This window comes from Callorhinus ursinus, unplaced genomic scaffold (assembly GCF_003265705.2).
Source record: "Callorhinus ursinus isolate GAN/ISIS: 27379988/994484 unplaced genomic scaffold, GSC_fseal_2.0 scaffold24, whole genome shotgun sequence".
NCBI lineage: Eukaryota > Metazoa > Chordata > Mammalia > Carnivora > Otariidae > Callorhinus > Callorhinus ursinus.
The window spans coordinates 30,299,714-30,314,719 of record NW_027397086.1 but is presented as its reverse complement, the minus strand read 5'-3'; the positions used below and the strand labels follow the sequence as shown (position 1 = coordinate 30,314,719).

The 15,006-nt window shown below is 50.0% G+C and overlaps 2 protein-coding genes across 4 annotated transcripts in view; both read left to right on the top strand.

The window, feature by feature from the left end:
- The window catches only part of LOC112836730 (stimulated by retinoic acid gene 6 protein-like), a 61,093-nt gene extending 58,692 nt beyond the window's left edge, over positions 1-2,401 (top strand). Inside the window, exons 18-19 of the mRNA XM_025888643.2 lie at positions 78-224; positions 903-2,401. Of these exons, the coding sequence (XP_025744428.1) occupies positions 78-224; positions 903-1,057 (302 nt within the window). The 3' untranslated portion in view covers positions 1,058-2,401. The remainder of the gene's footprint in view (positions 1-77; positions 225-902) is intronic.
- A 9,478-nt stretch (positions 2,402-11,879) lies between these two features.
- Positions 11,880-15,006, top strand: part of CCDC180 (coiled-coil domain containing 180) — a 62,734-nt gene continuing 59,607 nt past the window's right edge. For all 3 annotated transcript variants that reach the window (XM_073876696.1, XM_073876697.1, XM_073876698.1), the window contains exons 1-4: positions 11,880-11,937; positions 12,321-12,390; positions 12,618-12,713; positions 13,895-14,085. In XM_073876696.1, the coding sequence (XP_073732797.1) occupies positions 12,645-12,713; positions 13,895-14,085 (260 nt within the window). In that variant the 5' untranslated portion in view covers positions 11,880-11,937; positions 12,321-12,390; positions 12,618-12,644. The remainder of the gene's footprint in view (positions 11,938-12,320; positions 12,391-12,617; positions 12,714-13,894; positions 14,086-15,006) is intronic.

Here is a 15,006-nt window from a genome sequence, read left to right as displayed (position 1 = left end):
CGTCATCAAAAGCACAGGCTCAAGCGTCATGGGACAGAGGGCATGCTGCCTGGCCTGACTTGCCTTCTGCATTTCAGGGTTCAGTGCCTGGATCGGCATGCTCTATGTGGATCATTATCATACCAACCCTGTGCTCGTCAGCTTTTGTAACATCCTGATCACAGGGCACAGGGAGAGGAGGCTGCAGCGGGCCATCAAATACTGGTGCCTAAATCAGTCAGCAGGTAAGCCTCCTGTCTGAACCTATGCTGGGCTTGGACAACAAGGACCCTAACTTCTCTGGGAGCCCCGAGATGTCCCAGCTTCCCCCTTCCCTGCCCCCCTTCCTCCATATTCTGTGCCCTGGGGAACCTTCTACCAAGGAAAGCAGGAGGCTTAGCCCACAGCCAACCTGGCCAGGGGACCCCTGAGGCGTGGTGTCCTTGTCCTTCCAAATGGGCTCCCCCTGTGTTCCCAGAAATGAGCTCTAGTTCTGCTATCTAAGTCCTCCAGTCCCTTTGTTTGAGACCCCACCCATACCCCAGGCTTCAGGCCAGATGGGCCTTGGTTTTGCTTACCACAGGCTCTTCTGGCTACCATCTCCTGCCCCCTCAAGGATCTATCTGTACTGTCTACTCCACCCCTCCCACCCTTATTACTCTGCTCTGCCTTCTGCTGGGAAGCCCACCAATTAGCCATGTCTTGTGAGCACCAGTCTGGACTATGTTCATCACTGTTCCCAACTGCAGACATCTGGCTCTGGGACAAACTCACATCCCTCCAGCCGCCCTCATGTCCCCAGAAGTCCTGGTTCAGCTCCTTCTCCTGCACCTCACACCTACCAGTCCGCTTCTCCTAGAGCTTCTGAGGTTAGAGACAAGCTGCCCCATCCCCCAAGTCTGTCTGCTCTGGTTCACTTCTAGGTCCCCGAATCTCAACCAGGTCCAGGACGAGGTGGCTCCTGTTACAGACCCTGGTCAACAATCCCAGACTAGCCATGCTCAGAAAATCAAGATCAGGTCATGGCTCCCGGGACTTTACCCAGATCCTGTTGGCATGCTCAGACAGCGGACGGTAACCTCCAACACAGCTGCAAGGCCATTCCAGGACTACTGCCCCTGTGACAAGGCCCAGGCTACCCAGCTGCTGTCCCCTGCAGTGTGAGGGGATGCAGTCCCTGTCCACTGCACACAGCACCGGGCGCTCGTGGGATGGCACCTGGGCTGAACCATGAAGTCTCAGGTCTAATAATCCACTCCCTTGGTAAAAAGATCAAGAACTAAAGAGAATTTCTGTTGAAGTCTTTTCTCAACAATGATTTCCACTATCCATGTTTAGGAGGTAGCATTGGGGAGTTCCGTGTGGACAAGCACTTAGTTTGACCACAGGATAGAACTTCATGTCACTGAAGAAGGTGGTAAAATGTACACCAGAAGAGCTTAATTGTTAGACACAGTTTTTCTCTGGAAGAAAGTATGGCTTTAATCCAACAGGATCCTTGTTGCTTCTCCCTTTCCAGGCCTTCTGGTGGTGGGAGAGAAGGAAATCCATGTCCCCAGCCTCTAATCTAGTAGGGTGAGCAGGCACACCCTACTGGTTGGGCTGTCCCTACCATAGCCACTGGGATGAGGAGCAGATCAGAACTGACCTGGGCCTTGGTCACAAAGAAGATCTACAGATCTGACAAGGAGGGTATCCCCTGGGAAGGCTGCCTGTCTGTGGAGGCAGAGATGGGAGTGGGCAGGCATTCTAGTTGGGGGCCAAGAGCAAAGGTGTGGGAGCAGGAGAGCCTTAGGCATGTTTGAGGAGGGGAGGCCTCTGGTATTTGCAGGGCAGGGTATTGGGGGCTGGTTAGACCACCCACAGAGGCCCAGATGCCAGGCTGGGAAGCCTGGACATTTCTCTTTGTGCGGAGAGCCCAGTACTTACCCTCAGTCTTCACACCCACGCATAAGGTCCCTGATGGCCCGGGACTCGTGCAAAGTGACCAGAGTCACTCGTGAAACCTGTGCAGTGCCAGGAGGACCTACCCACAGGGTGAGGGAATTCCCCATCCACCTCTCAAATCCCAGAGCCACTGAAATTCAGTAATCATTATTGAGCATCTACTGTAAACCTAGTCCTGTGGCTAGATATGTTTGCCAGACTTATCTCTTTTAATTTAACCTTTGCAACCTCCAAGCTTTGTCATTCTGCCTTCAGAAACCGAGACAACTGGATAGAGTGTTGGGATCCCCGCACTACCACTTTTAGCTATGTGACACCAGCTAAATGACTCTGTCTTTCTGTGCTGTTTTTTTCCTTACAAATAAAAAGGGTAATGCCTACAACACCCCAAATTATTTTGAGGATAAAATGAGCATTTAATACACACACACTCCTAAGCTAGTGCCTGCTACATCCTACACTCAATAAATATCAGTTATTGTTATTTGCAATGTTGATACTTTGTGGTGATGTGATTAATGTCTGTTTACCTCTCAGGATGCTCTCAGCTGGGAGAAAGGAGCCAAGGATGGTCTCTCCTCAGCTAGTTGCCTTGCAAATAATGGCTGATTTTCCTCAGGACCTACACTCACCAGCCCTATTTGCTTCTAGACCTACTAGTAGACTCTGCCCCAGAAGTCATCTTGGCCAGCAAGGGAGAGTGTAGGGGTCTGCCCATGGCTAAGTATATGGACCCTAAGCCTGGCAAAGCAGAAGCTATCTGTGATCTATCAGGCTGGGGCCTCTAGGGAATGTCTGTCTTAAAAAGAATTGGATAACGCGATGCAGGAATGCTGGAGATCCTAGTGTATAGGTAGCGTAAATGTTTTTGGAACGAGGCCCAGCTGTCACCTTGAAAGGGACCTCACAAATCTTTGCCCTGCACAAGAAGCAAGTAGGAAAAGGAGCACGGAGGTCATGGGCAAGGCTCCCAGGAGGATTCTAATGTAGGTCAAGAGGACACACAGAGCCCCTAGAAGGAGACTGCGGCTGGAAAGTCCTGGGACTTCGTCCATTTGCAAATTATCTTCCTCTGGTCTTGTCCTTCCCACGTGCAAGGTTTGATCTCTTGACATTTATTCCTTTACTTAGTGCTGATGCAACTACAAGTCCCAGATGCAGGACTGGTCAGTGGCGGAGCTGGAATTTCACTCCCCAGGAGCATGCTTAGTTGGGCCCGAGGGTTCAGCTACTGCCAAGCCTGGACACGCACTCAGCCCTGAGCTTCTTGATGGCCAGTTCTTTTTGTCCTTGAATGTTCTGCTGGCCAAACAGGACTGGAGCTCCCACGGCAGGACAAAGCATAGCTACAGGACGGAGTGGCACCCAGGAGCCCATCAGGAGCCACACCTCCGGTGTCCCTCCCAGTGCCTGCCCAGCAGCTGGGGTCTAGTTGTCCCAGCAGTCACCATGCAATGAGGTTGGGGTTAGCCGGACAGTCATGTCCAAAGACTCTCTGGACCAGCCACCAGGGAGAGTCTATATCCGCTCTTGCTCAACTACTCCCTGGGCTCACCTCTCATCCTCCCTGAGCCACTCCGTATCCTGGAACCCGGCCTCAGCCTGCTCCTCGGGCTCAAGGTCGTGATGATTTGCAGCCATGTGGAGCAGCTGGATCCCCCTCATTACTTTGTATTCCTGGGGCCAGAGGGAAGGACAGATGCAGACAGGGCCTGAGTAGGGCATTGTGGGGGGGGGGGGAGGAGGAGAGCTAGGAGGCCGGTCCTGGGTCTTTGTACACATGGAAACCCTCCAATTCCCTCCAGGTCCTGCCTATTCTCAGAGATGGGTGTGAATAGCTCCTCCTCAGAAAGTTGGACTTATCCCACCCACCAAATTGATGGGTCTCCCACTTGTCTGTTATTTAACTCCCGGGTGTGTCCTGCCTGGGGCAGGGGGGCTCTGATTCCCCACCCCCCGCAATGCTCCTCCTGCAGTGAGTGCCACAGATGTTCACCCCATTCCTTTTCTGGAGGTTGATCTGGGATTCCCCTGGGAGGCAGACAGCCAGGGTCCATCAGAAAGAGGCCCCCAGCCCATAACTAGCCTCCCTTCTCCACCCCTTCTCCTGTTGTACTACCGCCGAGACCCTCCAGGGGGCAGAGCATGCACAGAAAACAGGACTGGGACCCAGGCCAGGCTCTGGGCTCCAGAGAACGGGGGACTCGAGAGCTAAAGCTCAGGGACAGGCTAGCACAACCCGCTCTGATGACAGACAGGGAGACTAAGGTCTCAGGCAGGAAGTGACTGCCCAGCCACTTCTGTGTTGCCTGACTTGGAGGAACCCGACATCTCTCTCCCCTCCTTGGGCATCTCCTGAAGGACAGGCTGAATCCCACTCCTGCCGCTTTGTAGTCATGCAGCTTGGGGAACCAGGACATGCAGCTTATGTGGTGCCTCCATTCAGTCATCCCTAAGAGGAGCATGACACCCCAACTCCGGAGAGGCCTGCCAGGTGCCGTGACCTCAGGACTCAGTAAGAGGCTCTCTTCTCCCAAACCCTACTGCCCTGCCCCAGGTTTCTCTTACCTGCAGATAATCCTGCATCGCAGGGTCCGGCATCCCCAGGGCAGTTGAGGAACATGCCAAGGAAGGCGAAGAACACACCCTGTGCCATTGGGGTGGGAGTGGGGATGAGCTCTGGCTCTCAGGTGCCCTCAGGGGCCGTCCCCTGAAAACTCCTCACCCTCAGCCTCCACCCCAGGGTGCCCATGTGCATTTCCCTCAGTTCTTCTCCTGTTGCCCTCCAAGAACACCAGACTCCTGCTAATCACCTCCCAGGGCCTGCTTCTGACAATCCCAGGGAATGTGGCCCCAGGTCCCGGTCACTTCTAATGGGGGATTTCTGGCACTGTGGCAACGGGGGGCAGAGCTGCAGGGGGAAAGCCCCTCCCCGCTTGGTGTGGAGACCTTTGTTTAGGAGGGAAGAGCCCCCTCTTCGCTGACCCTGGGGCCCCTTCCCCACAGGCATCCTCACCTGCCGCTGCCTCTTCTGGGCTTCCTGGGGGGTCATCTCCAAGGTGGCCAACTTGGAGATCCTCTCCTGCCAGGGTCAAGGGCAAGGTCAGTGAGGCCATTGTCCCCTCACCCCGTTTCTCCCAAGGTTCCCTAACCTCACACCCTGGACAACTGACCTAAGTCCGTTGCTACCAGTGCTATTCGGTCTTCTAGCGTGCTCTGATTCTAGGACAATCCTGGCTCCAATACTCACCCAGTATGTGTCCTTGGGTCTGTGGCCTGGCCTCCCTGGGCCTGTTTCCTCATCTGAAGAATGTGAGGAGAACTCCACCTACCTCACAGGGTCTCCGAGGACTCAGTATCATATTACTATCATCGTTGTTCTCCTCTCACACCCTAGCACATTCCTTTCCTCCCTTCAACCTTATCACCACCCTGGCCTGTGAGGCCTGCCCCATAGGATCATCACCTTCCATTTTCCAGATGAGGAGACAGAGCCCCAAAGAGAGGCAGTGATGTGCTCAGAGGCCTACAGAGGAGAGGCCGCGCCCTAGCTGCCCTTACCCCGGCCCGGCCCCACCACTGACCAGAGGCCTGTCTTCTGGGCTCTCAGTGTGAGTCCAGGCCCCCAGCCTGGCCGAGCCATGGGTGAAGAGGGACAGGGGTCTTGGGAGCCTGGCTGAGTGGCCCCTGCCTGCCCCAGCCCACCAGAGTTTCTGCCACCCAGGCTGGGCCTGTGGCTATGCCAAAGTCTTCACCTGTCCAGGGTGCCCCTCAGGACATTGTCCTGCACAGCAGTCTTCCTTCACCCACTCAGGAGGGGCCTGCTGAGGTGCTATCTCTGACTGACAGGGGAGGGGGTGACCAGGGCACAGGGTCGGAACACCTTGCTTCCTCTTTTTGAAGCTTCTGACTTCCATTCAGGAAGGATCCACTAAGAAGCCGTCAGTCCCCCCAGACTCTTCAAAGGTATCTGGGACATATGTCATGGTCAACTGGACACCCAGATGAGACTCCTGACTGTGACTGATTGGCAGTGATGCTTGAGGGGCAAAGTAGGAAGTCACAGAATGCACACCTCTCTGTCCCTGGTCCGGCCATCTGCACCCAAGCCTAGGCAGCCATTTGAGCACCTGGCCCATGGCATTCCCCAGCAGCTCCCACCCTGGCACAGGTAGGGTGCCCTCCTCTTGGAGAGGGAGTGAATCCTGGAGGAGCAACAGGGGCCTGGCTTCCTGAGGACAGGCTGGGCTTATTTAGGGAAGAAAGAAACCCCACCGATCCCCAACAGCCTGGAGAAAGCCAAGTGCCAGCAGGATGGACCAGCATGGACGCCAGACACACCTGCTAATTCTGCCAGCTCAGCAACCCCTCCTGGAACAGCTCAGCTGCCCCCACTCTGTCCCATGACCAGGGCCTTCTGCCCTGCGGAGTGCCTCCCACCTGCTCTAGACCAAATAGCTCCTTCTTTCTGTTAATGTAGACAAGACTGGAATTTTTCAGATACTTTAAGTGAGAAATAAAACCACACCCTGCCTGGTCCCCCTCCCCACCACCTTCTCTCATTCTAGACCTCCAGCCTCCACTCCACCTGCCCAGTGAGTTGTCTTTGCCACAAAGCTTTTGAAATTTTTGGGAGCTCTTCCTGAGGGGAAGAGAAAGAAAAGAAGGGAAAATTGGGGGAAAGATGGCAAGGGTGTGAGTGTCAATGATTTTTATTTGAGAACCCAAAACATCAAAACTGTCTAGATGAGGGTTTCCACTGGTTTCCCCTGAGCTCAAAGGGCTCCATGGGCCTGGGGAGGGGAGCCTTCATACTGGTCTTCATGCTGGGACTCCATTCTCATTTCTTCCGAGCAGCATTATTTTTGACTGGTTTTGGTTCCAATTGGACATAGACTTTGTTGCTATAAAGTGAACACTCGAAAATGTCCAGTTTGGCTCAGCCCAATCTCTGACATTGAACGGAACAGATTCCTGAAGCAGAACGGGTGGCCTAAGTTTCCAGGGAGGCTTAGAGGCTCCACTCCAGCTCAATCCCTGTCCCCAAGGTTGGCTGCCTCCCAGAAGGTCCCAGCTGAAAGAAGGGGCAATGCCAGCTCTGTGGGAGATTCCTCATCCACCCTGCTCCTATGGAGAGAGGCCCCCCCACCTGGAAACTTCTCCCCATGTCTTCTTCAGACAGCGAATGGCATGCAGTGAGAAGTTCCTGAGGATCCAGCTCTCCTGCAAAAGCGGGGAGAATGAGCTGTGAGGGGAAGCTCTGCTTTCTCTAGCTGAGTCTGCCTCACTGTGCACACCTGCTCACTGGACCAATAGCTCTGCTCAGGTGAGTTCTTTGTAATCCCTCCACCTGCCCCCTCTGAGCTCCCCAAGTCCTCTGGGGCCCCATGGGCGCCCCCTATGCAATCAGGTGGGTCCACAGTGTGCTGGACCTTGTGGGCCTGGAGACCCTGGGGAGGAAAGAATTACTTTTCTATTTTCCCCCTTTAGCTTTAGAATGTATTGTCAAACTTTTAAACTTCACAATTTTGACTAAGCCTGAGCCTATTTTCATATATTTAAGGCTGTTTATATTTCTTTTTCTATAAACCGTGGATTCATGTCTTTTGCCAAATTTCCCATAGTGTGTCTGTTCTTTTTCTTACCGATTTCTAGGAACTCTTTAGGTATGAGGGATGTGAGCCCCTTTGTAATATGAATTGCAAATATTTATTCCCAGTTTATCATTTCTTTCTCTTTCATTAGGATTTTTTTGGTCAGTTTGGTGGTGTTTTTGTTTTTGTTTTTTTGGTGTGTGTTTGCTTGTTTTGGTACATATCATTAAGATGTCATTTCTCCCCAAACTGATGTATAGATTCATACAGCCACAGTAAAGGTATGTCAGCAGATATCTGGTGGACATTAACTATATGCTTTCCAATTTTCCATAGAAATACAAGTGGCCAAGAATAGTCTAGACAGTCTTAAAGAAGATCCAACTTGGAGGGCTTACACTACCAGATGGTAAGCCTTAGTATACAGCAACAGTAATCAGGGCAGTGCACTCTAATAGTGAAAGGAACAATAGACAGAGTCCGGCGAGACCCGTACTTAGAACATTTTGTGTATGACAAAAGAAACACACAGAACAATGGAGAGAAGATGGTCTTCTCAGTAAATGGCCCAGGGTCACTGGTTATCCATATGGGAGCAAAATTAATCTTGACTCCTACCCTCCCCCCATCATAAACAAAACCAATTCCAGGTGGGTTTTAAATCTGAATGTATAAGCTTAAAACAATAACATTTGTAGTAGATAATTTAGGAGAATATTGTCATGACCTGGGGGCAGGCAAAGATTTCTTAGGACATAAACTACACTAACTATAAAGACAAAAATTAATAAATTGGACCTGATTAAGAATTTCTCTTTACCTTCCAGAGAGTTAGAAGGCTAGAACAGAATGGGAATAAGCACTTGTCATATATTTATCTGGGAAAAAGCATCAGATAGGATATGAATTGACTCCTATGAATTAATAAGACAAAATCCACCAGAAAAAATGGGCAGAAGATTTGACCAGATATTTCACAGAAATACAACCAAATGGCCAAAAAGTATATAAAAGGTTACACGACATCATTACTCACCAGGAAAATTCAAATTAAAACCACAATGAAACACTGCCACACGTACACCAGAATGGCTAAAATAAAAAACACTGACAAGGCCAAATGTCAATGAGGATGTGGAGCAACTGGAACTTTATACACTGCTGAGGTGTAAACGCACACAACCACTTTCAAAAACTGTGGTAGTGTCTGCTAAAGATGGACTTACACATATTCTTTGACCCAAAATTCCACTGTCTGGTAAATACCCAGTAGAAATGCCTACATATGTTCACCATGCTAAAGAATGGTCAGTGCATCCTGATTTGTAATTTTCTAAACTAGAAACAACCCAAATGTGCATCAATAATAGAAAAGATAAATAAAATGGGGCATTTTTTAAATGACAGGATGCTATACAGAAATAAAAATAAACTTACAGCCACATCCAAAAATGTTTGAAACTTTACAAACATAATGAAAGAAGTCTGACATAAAAGAGTATGTTCTGTATGATTCCATTTAAATGAAGTTCAAAAACAGGCAAAACTAATTCAGAATTTAGAATATTTGTTATCCTTGGGGAAGAGAGGGCAGTGACTTGGGATGGGTAGATGAAGGGGCTCCTGGAGAGTTGGTAATGTTCTATTTCTTGGGGGTACTGGTTACCAGGTGTGTTCCTTTGGGTAATTTATTAAACTGTATACCCTTATACTTTTTGGTATGTATGCTATGCTTCCACATGCAAATCCAATCAGTTTGATCCAGAATTTTTTCTGGTTAGTACCAAGGCCAGGTGGCATAGCATTTGATTCAAGACTCTGGAATTACATGATCTCTATTCATATCCTGGATCTAGTCACTTCCTATCTTGGAGATCTTGGCCAAGTTATTCACTCTCTGAGCTTCAGTTTCTTCATCTGTAAAATAGGCTTATTATGCTACCCTGAGTATAGTTATTAAGGGAATTAAATCCTCTCCATAAATATTAGCTCTTGTTGGTCCTTGTTGGTCTTCATTCTGTGGACTGTGGAGAAGATGGACAATGAGCAGTGGAAGAGGAAGAAAAAGATGAGACTCTACTCAAGAGACATTTTCAGGGTGCATGGCTGAATCAGTCGGTAGAGTGTGTGACTCTTAATCTCAGGGTTGTGAGTTTGAGCCCCATGTTGGGTATAGAGATTGTTTAAAAATACAATCTTAAAAAAAAGAAAGATATTTTCAAGGTGAAGACCCAGGAGGAAGATATGATGGTGAGGTACAGAAATAGAGTCCAAAGACTTGGCTCCACTAAGGACCATTCCCTGTCTCTCGCCTCCTGCCCACCTCTAACATGGGACAGGGACTAACCAGGTGACCTCTGGCTGGTTAATCTTCTGGATATCACATTGCAGAGTTGGAAGGGCAATGCAAATGGCATCCAAAAGCCAAACACAAATTCCCATGTTTAATCCAAACTCAAACTGAAAGCCCCAGACTTGGGAGTTAAGGGAGGCAAATTCTCAGTGGTAATACTATGGGTTATTTTTACATTCTCCCTGGAATATTTTTCTATTTTCTACAACAAGTGTGTTGTTTACTCAGAACAAAATACTGTACATGATATATCCATGCCTACATATTTATATCCATATATGTAAAAAAATAAAGAACCCCCAGATTATAGATGTGCCAGAAACTAGAATCTAGACAACATCTGGACAGGGAAAACACTGCTTCTGATGTGCAAAGGCCAAGCCAGCAGGGGGTCCTGGGACAAGACAGAGTATAGATGACTGCAAATCATTCCTGCACATTTCCTATTTTAGGGAGGGGTGGGTGGGGGGGGGAGAGGGAGAGAGAGAATCCTAAGCAGGCTCCATGCCCATCTCGGAGCCCAACTCGGGGCTCCATTCCATGACCCTGAGATCATGACCCCAGCCGAAATCAAGAGTCGGATGCTTAACTGACTGAGCCACCCGGATGCTCCCACATTTCCTAGTTTTTAGTGTGTTTTTCACCCCTTCCCTCGGTTATCTATACTTTTTTCTCTTTCCTGCTAAAATTAGTCCAACCTTCTGTTACAATATTTCACCTTGTTAATAAAACCCAGTGCCAAAGAAGGGGGGAATAAAAGGGTTTTCTATTCTCTGTTTCTTAACTTCTGAAACTAGTCTGAATGGAATGATCACTTGTTGTAGGAAGTTGTCCTAGGGTGCATTTACTAGCAATTGGAACAGAGATCTCTGTGGAGGGGAGGGATTTTCTGGGGAGTTGGGTACCTCACAAAATATAGGAAACCCTCAAGTCAGGTTCAGTGATAACCTCAGTCACAGGTCTGGCCAGGCAGGACCCTGGCTGGCAGTGTGGGAAAGAGACAAACTCTAGGAGGGTCAGACCAGGACATTCTAGGTAGTCGTGCATTTACCCAGGGAGCATTCACTATGTCTGAACCACGTGCAAGACACTGTGTGAAGGGCAAGTGAAGCTGAATCAAAATTAGTGAGACATACCTGTCCTTCAGGAAACACCTACTCTGGATGTTCGGCACTCCTGTCTTTGCCGGTAAACCAACATACAAGCACACCCAGAGAGAGGAGAGTGGACAAGGGGTGAGGAACGTGAGTGGCTGGGACACTTGTCCCTGGTAGTGGAAGGGTGGCAGGCTCTGGGAGGTGTGAAGACAGAGGAGCAGGCTGAGGGGGCAGGGGGCATAGGCAGGAAGAGTGGAGAGCTTGCTGAAGCAGGGAGGGGTAAGGTGGGAATCAGACGTGGGGGCCTCTGTGGTCATCTAGGACTGTGAGTTGGGATTTGGCAGGGGCGGCAGAGTTGGGGGCTGGGGGTACTTCTGAGCCGGAGAGAGGGCAGGTCTGAGCGGTATTTTAGAAGGGTTATGTGGCAGTGGTGGGGAGGATGAATGGAACTCAGAGTCCTAGAAAATAGTCTTTTCATCCTAATTCCATACAAGCCTGAGGCCTGAATTCGGAGCCCTTCAACCATGTAATCTGAGAAAGAGATGGTCTTGTTTAGAGACGCGTTCAACTTCCTACTTAGAGCCAAGCACTGTGTAGATATTGCCCGCAGAGGTTGGTTTTAACCAAACAGAGGGGATGGATTTTCTCGACTACCATGGCTCGGAGTTACATCTGTCTCCTTCAGTTTTCGGAACAGTTAATGCGCTGCTCTGGACGCTCCTGACAGCCCGACAGCCCTGAGGCTCCCCCTTGCAAGGGCAGGGAAGGAGTGGGTTCCTAACAGTTTCACTGCTGTGGGTGGGGCGCTCCGGTTGCTACGGGCCATCTCCTCCCACCTCCGAGAGGAAGTGAGGGCGGGGCTAGCGGGGCTCCCGCCCCTCCGCGTTGCCCTGGAGACCAAGTGCGTCCCGCTGCAGTTGAGCCTGGAAGGGCCCTCGCTGACTTGAGTGGTGGTGCCTTCTTGCAGGTGGGGCGCCGGGCCTCCCTCCATCGCCCGGGCTTAGAGGGGAGGGCCGGGGACTGCCCCCACCACCCTCTCCTCTGTAGGCTGGCGGGGCTGGTGGCACGGGAGGAGCCTGCTGGGTCTTCTCAGCATACAGTGGGTGCCTAATTAGCATGGCCAGAGTCAGCCTGCTCCCTCCCTCCACTACCCCCTCTCTGTCCACTCGTGGCGGGGAGTAGCGGAGTGGGGAGTCAGGGGTCCTTGAACCATGTTCAGCTCCAGTTTGGGGGTTCAAGGCCAGCTTGAAATCCAAACTGACACCTTGGGCACGTTGACTTTCGCAGGAGAGCTTGGGAGCGTGAAACACAAAACAATAACCATTTATTATTCTTCTTTACCCCCTCAAGTCCCTTTTGGATTTGCACTCTGCTTGGCTGGAAGAGCCAGCCTTCTCCGTGAGTTCTGTTCTCGCCTGAGGTTTGTTTCCTTCTTGCTTCTTTGCCCCTCTCCTCTTTTTTGTTTAAAATGAAAACAAAGGAGCCCCATGCTTTCCTCAGAGCAGTAGGGTGGGGGTGGGGGTTGCCTGGGTGGGCCTTGTCCCAGGCGGAGGACTTGTCCTGGGGGTGCAGGCATCAGTTTCTCAACCTCGGTGGGAATGGAGACCAAACCCCAGACAGGATTCCTGGACAATGAATTCCCAACAGGGTCATTCAGCCGGCGGTCAAGCCAAGATGTCCTCAGTGGGGAAGGTGACCCAGGTTCCCAGCGGGAAACTCTACCAGCAGATCTTCGACGCTGAGGTAGGTCTGTCCCTCTGTCACCCCCTTCCCTCTCCTCCCCAAACTTCCCTCCCTCTGAAGGCTTTTTTGCTAGGAATCCAATGAAATAAGGCTTTGAAACTCCTTCGATTTTAAAAATAATTCTTATTGGTTCTTAAAACATAGGAATACAAAATGGGAATGTCTATTCTTAAAAAATAAAAATTTTACATTAATATTTTAATTTAATTAAATTTAATTTAAACTTAAATTATTCAGAAATAGCCAGAATTAACCAATGGATGTCTTGGGACCTTTTTCTATGCACAAAGGGATTTCTAATTTTTTCAATTTAAAAATGGGCTTGATTCTATACCAGTGTCTTGAAACCTGCTTTTTCCCTGTTAATGGTATCACACGGACCTTCCCCATGTCAAGGGGCATTCATGTACTGCCTAGTTGTTAATCTCGGACTTCCCATCATGTATTGAAGTAATACCCTCTTGACAACCATATAAGTTGCTGGAATTGCCTTGATGTCTATAAAAAACTGCACAGACAAGAACAATATCTTACTGTACTGCTTATTTAAAAGGGATTTTCATTCCTACTTTGAGCTCTGAATAATGCTCTCTGTAGAAGTCTTGGAAATTATACAAGTAGAAGGAAACCAAAGAAACAAATGACTCACATGATCCGGCTGCCTGGAAGCAACACACCATTCTCAACAGTTAGCACACTTTCTCTGGGTCATTTTTCTATGAGTTTAAAATTTTGAGATCCTATTGTATAATTTTGGTTGTAATTTTTAATTTATGCTTTTAATTGATATGTTTATGGTCTATCATAAGCATTTCCCCGTGTCATAAAAAATCCTTTGTAAGTCTCATTCTTAATAAATGCCTAACATTCCATTGAAGGGACATGCCGAATTTACTCAACCAGCCCTCTATAATTGGACAGGCCCATTTTTCTAATTCTTTGTGATTACAAAAGATGCTGGGATAAGCATCTTGGCCCTCATCAAAATTTCTTAAGAGATAGTTTCTAGATGGCTGAATATTTTGGGGGAGTGCACGGTTCGTACCCTGGAGTTTAAGGCCTCCCTGCAACGTGCCTTCCTGCTGGCAAGTTCCCCTGTGACCTTATAAGACTGCAGGGTCAGGCCAGGGTGCTGGGGAGCCTGCAGTCTGACCCCCCACTGGGATCTTTTGTGGATTCAGGCGCAGCTGGTCCGCTCTCTGGCAGCCTCCAGGCAGCGTGCCTTGGACAGGTCTATGACCCCCAAGAATGGCAGGAAGCCCTTGATGAAGAAGACGGATATTCCTGAAGGAGAGATGATGTCTGCCCGGCAGCAGAAGTGGGCACACAGCCTACCCAATGACTGGGTCACAGAAAACCCTGTTCTCTACAGGTAGGTCTTGCGGTCCCCACCGCACCGCCACAGACTGGGCATGGTATGTCGGAGTCTTCAAAAACTCAGACAGATCTCACACAAAATGAGTGCCAGGTAGGAATGAAGTCCCAGGTACCTTCTCTGAAAGAGGTACTTTGCAGGACTCTGTGCTGCTCCCTCCCTTCCTTCCCCCCCACTCCCCCAGTAATGATTGATTGAGTGCCTAGGGCCAGGTACTGGGTTTGGGATCCCACCCTCCCAGAACTTGAAGCCTTGAGAGTAAATAAATAAGCAAGTCCCCCCAAAGGTGGGAAGACTCTGACCCAGAGAATGAGCAGTGGTGCAGAGGTCACGAAAGCCCCAGAGGAGGGGCCGCAGCTGAGCCCAGAGGATGAGGGGAGGGGGGCATGGGGCAAGGCTCTGAGGCAGGAAGGGCTTGGTCCCCTCCAGAGGGCCGAAGAAGTCAGTGGGCCTGGGGGAGAGGGGCGGGAGATGAGGCTAGGAGAGACCTGCTGACCACAGTCAGGGTTTTGGACTACTGAAGTGAGCAACTGATTTGCCTTTTGAAGGCCTTCTGGCTGCTGTGTGCGGAATGTGGGGAGTATGCCATTTCAGCTCCCTGAGCTCAGACTCCTCAGGCAGGGAAAAAGGAAAGAAAGGGACAAAGAGAGGCTGCATCTACCTCACCGGGGCGCTGGGGAGAGCGTAGCAGGAGCTGAGCGTCCCCCTTGGCTCTGCAAGCTCAACAGGAGCCACAAACCCTTCTCTGGGCTGGGACTCTAAAGGTTTGTTTTCCCTTTCACCTGCTTGCGGGCAGAGATTGACCCAACGCTGGGTAAAGGCTCCGCCCCAACCTACCTTTGACTTTTCCCAGGGAAATCTCCCCTGAGGCTTCTTTTTCTTTTCTTTTCTTTTCTTTTCTTTTCTTTTCTTTTCTTT